Source organism: Balaenoptera borealis (genome assembly GCF_965194805.1).
Source record: "Balaenoptera borealis genome assembly, chromosome: 2".
NCBI classification, from domain to species: Eukaryota; Metazoa; Chordata; class Mammalia; order Artiodactyla; family Balaenopteridae; genus Balaenoptera; species Balaenoptera borealis.
The window spans coordinates 78,991,672-79,002,802 of record NC_138867.1 but is presented as its reverse complement, the minus strand read 5'-3'; the positions used below and the strand labels follow the sequence as shown (position 1 = coordinate 79,002,802).

At 44.9% G+C, this 11,131-nt stretch overlaps 2 protein-coding genes across 4 annotated transcripts in view; one reads left to right on the top strand and one right to left on the bottom strand.

Annotated features, from left to right (window-relative positions):
* The first annotated feature begins 518 nt into the window (after positions 1–518).
* On the top strand, positions 519–9,709 carry GLRX (glutaredoxin). Of its 3 annotated transcripts, none has more exons than XM_082378580.1 (3): positions 519–825; positions 6,859–6,978; positions 8,581–9,709. In XM_082378580.1, the coding sequence occupies exons 1-2, from the start codon at positions 619–621 to the stop codon at positions 6,970–6,972; spliced, it is 321 nt and encodes a 106-aa protein (XP_082234706.1). In that variant the 5' UTR covers positions 519–618; the 3' UTR covers positions 6,973–6,978; positions 8,581–9,709. The 3 variants fall into 3 exon arrangements, with proteins under 3 accessions (XP_082234706.1, XP_082234707.1, XP_082234705.1); XM_082378581.1 differs by having other exon boundaries at positions 522–825; positions 9,136–9,709; XM_082378579.1 differs by having other exon boundaries at positions 523–825; positions 8,584–9,709.
* Positions 6,416–11,131, bottom strand: part of RHOBTB3 (Rho related BTB domain containing 3) — an 83,266-nt gene continuing 78,550 nt past the window's right edge. The window contains exon 12 of the mRNA XM_082377292.1: positions 6,416–6,583. Coding sequence (XP_082233418.1) covers positions 6,546–6,583 — 38 coding nt within the window. The 3' untranslated portion in view covers positions 6,416–6,545. The remainder of the gene's footprint in view (positions 6,584–11,131) is intronic.

The following is an 11,131-nucleotide window of genomic DNA, read 5'->3' as shown; positions in this document are numbered from 1 at the left end:
CACAAATGAAGACGACCTGACCTTTCAGAGAGAGGTCGCGGGTCCAGGTTCTTTTGTGAAATCTCCAGATGTTTAAAAGTGGGGAGCTAATTCCACTAAACAGTGACAACGGCAAACAGTGCAGGCCAAGCAAGACGGGACACAAAGTCACCATCTGAATTTCACTTCTTCTAAAGAGATTTCAGCGCATTCTGTTTCTTGAATGATTCTGTCTGCCTATGTTTTTAGAAACTGTGTCTCAGAGACAACAAAGGTTTGACTGTCTGCTCCGCCCCCTCCCTGGGGCTGGTCTGCACGCTTTCTGCTTCCCCAGAGAGTGACTTGACTCTGTTCTCTTCCCAAGAGCAGGCGCTCCTGAAGGGGCTGAGGACAATGACAGCCTGGACATAGCTACTGATGATGACATACCAGCGGGCGTTCCTCCGAAGCTCTAGCTGCTGAATCACTCCAGACTGAAACGACTTCAGGACTGGCCCTTTAAAAATCGAGCGCGCTACCGGGCAAACTCCTCCTCCAGGGAGGTTCCTTTAAATGAGAGCCAGCTGGCCGGGCCCCGCTTTACTCCCAAGCAATACCTGCAATCGAGGTTTCCTCCCCAGGAGATAGCAGCCTGTGAGCATGGCTCAAGCGTTTGTGAACAGCAAAATCCAGCCTGGGAAGGTAGTTGTGTTCATCAAGCCCACCTGCCCCTACAGCAGAAGGGCCCAGGAGCTCCTCAGCCACTTGCCCTTCAAACAAGGGCTTTTGGAATTTGTCGATATCACAGCCCACGGTGACACCAACGAGATTCAAGACTATTTGCAACAGCTCACAGGAGCCAGAACGGTGAGCCTGGGGTTTCCTTCTAAAAGGCTGGGGAGAAGGCTCCCAGATTCCTTTTTCTTGTCGGGGCTGTGAACGTGGTACGCCTGTGCCTTTCTCTAGGACACCGCTAGGGCTCTGTCTGTCACTCCAGGCGGCTGGAGGGCTGTGCAGGTGGGGGAGGGCGCCTGAGAGCGGACACTGCTTCCTTGAATGGGCGGCTGGACTTCGGCCAACGGCGCTCTCACATCAGAGGAGGGAGCACAGCGGATTGTGTTGGGCGTCAGGGGCAGCGGGCCCAGCAGCTGCCCAGGAGTCACTGGGGAGCTATCTGGAGTCTTTGTTTTAAGCACTGACAGTCTGCGCTTGCAGGGCTGGGGTGGAAGGAGGGATGCAGGGGCCAAGTGTGATCGGTACATTTCTGTTGTTGTGCAAGAATCGCGTGCACTCTTTGCTCTGTGTTCACAGGGCCAAGTGGGATTTGCTGTCCTTCCATCTTTTCTCTAGGCTCTCTTTAACCTTCACCTAAATCGCTCATTCTTCCATATTTTATCCAACTCCTCCCACTGGAAAAATCTAACGGCTCCTTATTGCTCCTTAATCTAAATTATGGGATGTTTCCAGGCCTGTTAGGGAGTCCAGAGGCCAGAGTTCCGGATGGCTCTCGCAATGGTTTGCTGTGTGATCCTGGTAAGTCACCAGCTCCGTGACTCTCAGGGACCTCCTGGCTGCAGCACCAGACTGGAGGAGGTGACCTCTACATCCCTTTTTGCTATGAGTAGACAGTGGGACCCTAAGAACCGCTGTCCCCTATGTGAAAAGCCTTCCTCTTCCTCAGCACCCACGGCTTCCCGACGAGATAGCCAGCCAACCAGATCACCAGCATCAGTTCAGGTGCTGGGGCGGGGGCATGGTGGTGAGTCCCGTCCCACCAGCTCACCCAAACTCCCTTTCAGGACGCACATTCTAGGACACAGCGTTTGCAGAAGCACATATCCTAGCTCAGGTTTAGTTTGACTTACCGTGTTTTTTCCGGCTTCTCAGTGTAAAGCCTGGGAGGCTGTTCTCCCCACCTCTCCAGTCAGAAATCAGCCTTCTGGTGCAGAAAGAGGCAAAACACGCTATACCCCATTGCTTCCAGGGCCCCTGCTGTGAGCTGAGGACCCTCGTCTCTGGAAGGAGGGAAAGGGCAGTGTAAGTACGCCTGTGGCCCCTGCTGTGAGGCATTCCTCTGGGCCAGCGGTTCCCAAATGTTACTGCTCATCAGAATCACCTGAAGAGCTTTTAAAAAAAACCTTCCCAATGCCCTAGTCACACCGCATGCCAATTAAATCACAATATGGGAGGTGGCAGCCCGGCATCAGTAGTTTTAAAGACCCCTAGGACATGGATACAAACATTGGGTTATAAGATGAATAAGTTCTGGAGATGTAACGTCCAGCATGGTGACTATAGTTAGTAATACTGTATAGTTAGTAATACTGTATAATGTGCTTGCAATTTGCTACGAGATTAGATCTTAAGTGTTCTCACCACACACACATGCAAATGGTAGCTGTGAGGTTATGGGTATGTTAATTAACTTGATTGCGGTAATCATTTCTTAATGTAGTATATGTGTATCAAACCATGACATTGTACACCTTAAATACACACATATTTATTTGTCAGTTATACCTCAAAAAATCTGGAAGTGAAAACAGAGTTCATCTCCTGTCAAAAAAATAAAAAGGTAATTCTAATTTGCAACCAGGTTTGGGAGCTACATCTTTCAGCCCGGCAGCACCTATTCTCTAGCAGGAAAAACAAACCTCTTCACGCATTCATTCAACAACTTTTTTTTCAATTCGTTGTAAAGCAACACTTTTTCTTCTAGTGGTCTTTTATGTTTGTTTTTGAATTTTTCAAAATACTTTTCACAGGTTCTTGAGTCCTGAATGCCATTCCTCCAAGGAGAAGAACAAACCCTTTGAAGTTGTAAACTTCATGATCCCGAACAGTGAAGGGTTTCTATTAGAAGAGACTGGAAACCTTGAGAGCTGTCGCTATCTTGCTTATCCTGTGATGCCTGTGTGCTGTGCAAATAGTAGGAGCCCAGAGAGACTTGATTGATTACAGAAACATAGGCCTTCTATCAGGCCATGTACTTGGAGAAACTGGTTTTGGTTTCGCTATAGCCACAGCTCCTAGATCAGTGCCTTCACTTATTCCTTTCCCTAGTGTTCTTTCTTTATGTAAATCCGAGTTTCTGACCTCTATCATTTTCCTTCTCTCTGAAGAACGTCTTTTAACGTTCCTTACGAGGCAGATCTTTGGGCAACAAATTCCCTCATTTTTTGTTTGTGTGAGAAAATCTTTTTCTCCTTTGCTTTTGAAGGATAATTTTGCTAGATACAACAAATATTTTTAAGCACCTACTATACTAGGCACTTTTCTGGACATTGGAAATACTGCCATGAACAGAACAAACAAAAATTCCTGCCTTTGTGGAACTTACATTCTAGTAAATGCAATTAATAAAACAGTATGTTGGAAGGTGGTAAGTGATGTGTGCTATGGAGAAAAAAACAGGCAGGAAAGGCAGGTAGGCTGTAGGCAGCAAGGTACAGTTTTAAATGGAGTCATCAGGGCCTCACTGATTTTAGTAGATCTCTAAAGGGAGTGAGGGATCAAGGCATGCAGAAATGTAGGGGTAGGGCATTTCATGCAGTGGGAACAGCAAGTGCTAAGGTCCTGGGGTAGAAGTATGCCTGGCAAGGAGGCCTGTATGGGTGGAACATTATGAGTTAGGAGGAGATGGGGTCCGAGAGATCACGCGGTACAGGTTGGCGAAGGCTTTCAAGCTATCACACGGAGTGTGCTTGTGACAGGAGATGAGATGCCACTGAAGGGTTTTGAGCAGAGGAATAACCCTATCTGACTTGATTTTGAAAGGGTCGCTCCAGTGGCTGTGGGGGAAGAGAAGACAGGAAGGCCAGGGTGAGGGTTGAAGCTGGGAGACCTCTGGAGGCTAGAGCAGTAATTCAGATAAGGAAAGATGGTGTCTTGTACCAGGGAGTAGCCAAGGAGGTGCTGCAGAGCGTCGGGAGCCTCTGTGTAACACCGGAGTGCAGGAGATGCCACCTGGCTGCAGCCGGGGCTGCGGAAAGCTCCAGGAGGGGAAGGGCCCCAGAATTCCCACGCTTGCTTTTATGGTGGCAGTTCTCTGCTTCTTGGCAGTAACAGACTCAAGTTCCTCCGAAGAGGCGGATGGGCCAGGAGGGGAGGGCACAGAGGACGAGTCTCCCTTCCTCAGCTGCATCAGCAGCTTCCTGTTTTGTCACCACAGCCTCCCACACTGTCCTGCTGCCAACTGATCACACTGACCACAGCCAACTGTTGCCTAGCCTAGAGGGTGGGTGTAAGGGCAACGGGGCCTTTCAGCCCTCAGGCAAGCCAGCTTGTAGCCAGATGGTCTGCACAGAACTCCGCCCTGATCATGTTTCAGGGCCTGCCTCAGGTGGCTGGGGGCTGCTGTAGAGCTGTGGGTTCCCAAAGCCTCAGTTACCGCAGGAGGAATGAACCACTATCAGTGCCAACCAGTGGTTTGCAGATGTGACCCCTGAGAGTCAGCATCACCTGGGAACTTGTCAAAATGCACATTCTTGAGCCCCAACCCGGATCTCCTGTATCAGAAATGTGCGGGGAAGGAGTAGAAACCTATGTTTTAACAAGCCCTCTGCAGTTCTGATGCAGGGTTCAAGTTTGAGAACAGCTATCTAAGGAGAAGACTCCTTACTCCTCAGGGCCTTCTCGCCAAATAACTGAACTCAAACCCCCTGGGCCAGCACCCTGGCCAAAGGTGGAGATGTGGCAAGTGGCAAGAGGAGTGACCATTGCTCAGTTCTTTCTGAAAATAACAGAAGTTCAAGAATGAATACATCTCATCCTTATTTAAAGCTCAGATGAGTTTTACTCCTTTAGGTAATGGCTTCAACAGAAGGAGCCCTGTATTAGAATTACATTAGAATTACATTAGGATTCTGTTTTATTTACCATTGCAACTGACCACAGCCAACTGTTCCTGGGGAGATAGAAGCCAAAAGGCCCCCAACAATTTGAGAGGTGCTTTATTTTCCCTAAAATAATGGCCAGATCCAGGGGGAAAGTTAGGTTTCTGACCTCATATTTCTGCATATTCTTTCAGCTAGTAAAAAAGCAATGTTGCCTTGATGGCGCTTCCATTTGCGAAGTCCCCACACAGGCGTGCAGTGCAGGTGGGACAGGCGTCACCTTCTGTGACTGAGGAGGACATTACCAGGCTTTCTTGCTGGAACACAGTCCTGTGTGCTCTTCCCCACTCTCGGGACATAGGAAATAGCCATGGCAATGGAGTGCAGGATCCTTTCAATTTGGGGCCTTAATTTTTAAAGCGTACTTCCACCCAGACCCTCTTCTTAATAAAAATAAGGTAAGGACTTACTGAAATAATCCGGCCCTTTTTCTCAACTCTCACACTTAAAAAAAAAAATTTCATCTGAACATGCACCCCAATGTTCATAGCAGCATTATTGACAGTTTCCAAGGTATGGAAGTCACCTAAGTGTCCATGAACAGATGAATGGATAAAGAAGATGGGGTATATATATATATATAATGGAATATTACTCAGCCATAAAAAGAATGAAATAATGCCATTTGCAACAACGTGGATGGACCTAGAGGGTATTATGCTAAGTGAAATAAGTCAGACAGAGAAGGACAAATACTGTATAATATCACTTACATGTGGAATCTAAAAAAATACAACAAACTAGTGAATATAACAAAAAAGAAGCAGACTCACAGATATAGAGAACAAATTAGAGGTTACCAGTGGAGAGAGGGAAGGGAAGAGGGGCAATACAGGGGTAGGAGATTAAGAGGTACAAACTATTATGTATAAAATAAGCTACAAGAATATGTTGTACAACACAGAGAATATAGCCAATATTTTATAATAAGTGGAATATAATTTATAAAAATTGTGAATTACTGTGTTGTACACCTGAAACTTGTACATCAACTATACCTCAATTTAAAAATGCATCTGAATTACTATGCCTTCTGAGGAAAGTCAAAAGCTTTGAAAATATTCTTGCTGCCTTCTGTCTTTCACCTGTCCTGCCCCTTCTGGTATGTTCCTAGTGTTCTGGGAGAGGACCTGCTTGCTCCCGACCACTCAGGGTACCCGCATTGTGCTTGTTTCTTCACTGCCAGTCAGCCTTTCTGTAACACCCCTGGCCTGGAATTTGCCTGAGCCACAGTGAAAAGACTTCCTCCTCTCTCCTCCTTCCAAGAGCCCTCTAGAATCCTGGAACACGCCTTACCTAGCAGCAGGGAGGGAGCCTGAGTTTGACTCAAGATGAACACGTTCAGCGGGTAGAATGACTGTGTCAGCCTGGCTGGCCCTGGGCCACCCACCCATGCCAGGTGTGAAACCAAAGCAGATGCATGTCCTTGCTCCCAGGGCTGCAGCACTTAAACACCTTATGATGGGCCAGGTATTAGAGAAGGAGATTCAGACACCACCACCCCTTCCCCAGCTGAGGACAGAGCTCACAGACCAGAGAGACGACTCTAATAAACTGTGAGTCTAAAATCAGGGACAGAGAACTGATGCAAATACTTTTCCAGCTGTACTTAGAGACAGACTCCTTCCTGGTTGCCATGACTCAGTTTAAGGGCTCAGGTGTGGTCCCAGCTGTAGAGAAACCAGAATTCAATCAGGGTGGTCCAGCTGCGGCCAACCAAAACTCTTTCCCTGAAACATAGAGTAAAATTTTTAAATCCCTTTGACAAGTTAGACAATCTCACACACACACAGAACATTCTATTTGAAAAGCATCTTGGCTTAAGAAGGTTCTTGAATGAATAATTTTATGCTTATAATAAAGTTCTGCCCTGAAAGAGTATACATGAGGAGGTTGTGAAGTGATCTGAAAAAGCTTTGGATCATGGGAAATATTTAGAGGAAGGATAAAATGTCTAATCTAATAATGATGTTCTCTAAATGTCCTGGCTTGTTTGCTTTTTTAGGTACCTCGGGTCTTCATCGGTCAAGAGTGCATAGGTGGATGCAATGAACTAGTAAATATGCATGCGAAAGGGGAGCTGTTGACACGGCTAAAGCAAATTGGAGCTCTACAATAATTATAGGTGAGTGACAGGTGGGACGCTGGGCCAGGAGCACTGGGAGATGGTGGAATTCTACTGCCACGTTTTATTACAATCTAGGAAGGCACTCTGGCTAGGGAAAGAATGATCTGGGGTGATTTGAGGAACTGTGACGTCATGTATGAGTTTCCCATTTTACAAATGGATTCATTTCATCAATGGGAGGAAAGCTTTTCACTCAATCTTCATTTAACAAATATTTATTTAGCACTTACTATGTGCCAGACACTGTACGAGACACTGGGAATACAGAGATGAACAAAAAGATAACATGGAACTTATATTCTAGAGAGGTAGACCGATCAAAAACAAGTAAGTAGATAATTCCTGAAACAAATGAATAATTTGATAGAACATGGCAGGGGGATGGGGAGCAAATTAAGCTAATGTGGTAAGGGAAGGCCTTTTTCAGAGGGGCTGGTTGAGCTGAGACCTGATTGACAACAAGGAGACGGCCATGTACAGCTGAAGCAGAAGGGCTTTTCAGGCAGAAGGAATAATAGCGAGTACAAAGGCCCTGAGGTGACAAGTATGGAATATTCAAGGAACTGAAAGCAAGCAAGAGCAGACTGAGTGAAGCGCAGAAAGAAGGAAAAGTAGTAACAAATGTGGGCAGGGACCAGAGCACACAGGCCATGGTAAGCAACCTAGATTATTCTAAGTGCAATGTGAAATCAAGGTAATTTTTGCTTTACCTGTGTTCACCCTGCGAATCAATTCAATCTAATTGGCTTCCCAAATGACAAAACAGAGTTTTCTAAAATTGTAACCTAAAGGAGATCTTTGACTGAATGGAAAACCATAGGGTGATGAATTCTTCAGAAAGAAATCAAGATACCTTTGGGGTCTGATGGACTCCCCTCCCCCCAGCTCTTGTTAGTGCAAGCTAGCTTCTAAGCAGGCCAATTGCACTGACTCACAGGTGGAAAGACTCGTTTGTTTTAGCCAAAGGAGAAAGGGGTTCAAATTAAAATGTTCTTTGAGGAGTATTTATTGCCCACTAATTAATAATTAACCCTTGAGCAATGAGTACATATAATTTGTGGTGGTTACTCAGAATAGCAACATGAAGTGAAAAAACAAGGTCTGAAAAATGCAACTGAATCCCTTGAAATAAATTAGTCAATGTTATAAACTTTTAATCACAATTATACAACATCATCCCCTCAAATAAACACTGTGTCTGTTTGGGTTAGCTTTCTGGCCTCACCCCATGCAGGAGAGCACTCAAAACCCAATTAACTGCTGTGCCAAATGTTTGCCTTTCTGGAACACTCTTTAGCAATTTAGGCTTAGATGAGAATGAAAGAAAACTTACGACTTTCCTGGGAAGGTGGGAAACACCATTTCCCCAGCTGCCTCTATGCTGGCGTGGGCACTAGAGTCCGCCATATTCCCCAGGTCTCTTTATCTGCATTGCCCTTCAGCATATTATGCTCTCAGTATTCTACTGGCAACTTGCATCTCAAGGCCATCTGTAACCGATTATGCTTAAACAGCAAGAGTAAGTGTTCTGGTAATGAAAGGGAAATGAGAGGAATTGATCTTTTCCAAGAAAATCCAATTCTTTGTATTTTTTCCTAGCAGAACAGACCCCAGGCGGATATCCCCCTTGAGAGCTGGATGGCATTGCCGATAATGACAGCACTTCCTGGTCGATGGACCTGGGGCTACGTTTACCCAGCTACAGCAACTGTTTACTTAAAAGTTTGAAATATGTTAACGCAAATAAAGTGGGTGGGGGGCATTCTGGGGGCAAAAACAGCTTTTTCTTCTTTTGACTCAGTATTAAAAGGGGACCAACTTGCCCAAAACAACAGGTCTGAGAAGTTCGATGGATGTCTTGGGTTTCTTGTGGATTGGCCCTTTGGTTTCCAAAAAGACAAGATATGCTTAGGATTCACTCACTGACCCAAAAGATGTTCCTTGTCTTTGGCACGTGTTCCTTACTACGTGTTCTCCACGTGCTGGGGCTCCTCTACCTCAACACCAGTGTTTCTCAACCAAGTATATCCCAGACCTCCTGGGTCGAATCTAGAGTTGGTTTTCTGCTACTGTCCAAAGATTATTTTGTTGAGTTTGACTTCATAGAATTTGTATTATGAAATCAATAGATATTTTGAATCTGCTTTTTCAAAGGGTGTCTCCCTAGCCGCCATCCCCACCCCACCTCCTACCCCCTCCTACTGCGAGAATCACTGCCGTGAACCAGTGTTCTGAACCGTGACAACTCATAGATCTCATAGGAAATATTCAACAATTCCATGAAGGGTCTGAGCACGCAGTCTGAGAGACGCACTGAAAAGTTAAGCACGGTTGGTCTTCATTTTGGGCCACAGGGATCAGAGGTATAAATGCAGATGCTACGATCACGTGGCAACACTCTGTTACGTAAGATGGTTGTCCAGGGAATCCTGAACAAGTGTGTATTAATTTGTTTATAAACAAAAGTAAAACATAAAATTTTAAATGTTACATAGAAAACTTGTAACCCCACCTCCAAGAATATGTCTGTGAAAGTAGCCAAATTTGGGAAACTCTGTTCTAAATGATTTTCTCTCTCTCCTTTCTTTCCCCCTCACGCTATGAAAGCTTAAGAATTCCTTATTGTGAAGGTTGCTCTAGAATTGCAAGATTAAGTTAATTTCCCTCTGTAAGTCTCTAGTATGAATGGTTAATTTCTTCTCTAATAAAGAAGTACCCATGGATCACACAGTGATTTTTGTCCAATTCTTTTCTACGTTCTCAAGACCTTAAGGAATGTGATTATTGCAGAATATACCAACTTAAAGTTTTTTCAGGTTCATCCCCTGCAGGCACATGCCATTGTCCTTCATTAAGTATAAACGGTTGGTATAATTTTGTAAATTTCATAATTTGAATATGTCAACACTAGCCTACCGAATAATGTTTAGGACTCAATAATAGTCTTTTTCACATTCCATTTGCCTGTTTCTCTCCTAATACTCTCGTACTTTTGGCTTCCTCTCCCTTCCCTTATGCACCCTAACCACTCCCTTCAACCAGATGGCTGTGGATGATCGAGTAGGTTACACACTGCACAACACTATGAATGCCACCCCTGGAGGCTGTGCAGTATGCAAACTGCACAGTCCCTGATCACCTCCAGACCACCTGCCTGCTCTTTCTTTCACATTTCTATGTCCTCGCTCATTGTGTTCCTTCCTCCTGAGATACCCTTTCTTATCCTTTGTTCTTCTTTCAAACCCTGCCTTCAAGGCCTGATTTACAGACTCTCCCCTCTGGACCTACCCTCTCCTCTCACTGCCTCTTGACTAAAAAAAGTCATTGCTCCTTCTTCTGTAATCTTAAAACATCAGGCTGTATTGCAGTTAATCATCTGTACTGGTCTCTTGCCATATTCAGAAATACTCAAAGGCAGCAGCCTCGACGTAAAAACCTTCATATGCCCAGTTTCTAGCACAGAGGTTCTATTTTATCAAAGCAATACATGCATGTGGTTTAAAATGTCAAACAACACTACAACACTACTCCACCCCTCTCAAACCCCAGTCCTGGCCACACATTTATCAGTTTCATAGGTATTTAAGCTATTTAGAAATACTGTAAAATGTATTAGACATATATAAGAATATATAGAATGCATAGTTCTATTTAAATGAACACCCATGTATCTGCTTCCATAGTTAAGAAGTAAAGCACCCATATAACAGCGTGCTTCCAGAGTACTGATAAAGGACCTTAGAGGCCCAGGACTTCCCTGGTGGTCCAAGATCCCACATGCCAAAAGATAAAAAAAAAAAAAAAAAACCGTACTGTAGAGGCCCATGTGCCCCCTCCCAATGTATCCCCTTCTTCCCTTCACAGAGATGATCTCTAGTTCATTTTGTTGTAATCATTCTGATCCTTTATAGTTTTACTTCCTACAATATCCCTCAGCAATACATTTTAGTTTTGAAAAGCAATAGCAAACACCAACCTAGCTGTGTAAGGAAAGGGCAATATTCTCACCATCAGATGAAGGGCCTCAGGAGAAGATAAGCTGAACAGAGGCTCTGAGTCATAGATTAGCTTCTGTTTCCCTGGGAGTTTACCAAAGGGGTATTCCCAAATGAGTCTTTGGAAACACTGGGCAACCCATACTGGGGAGGTT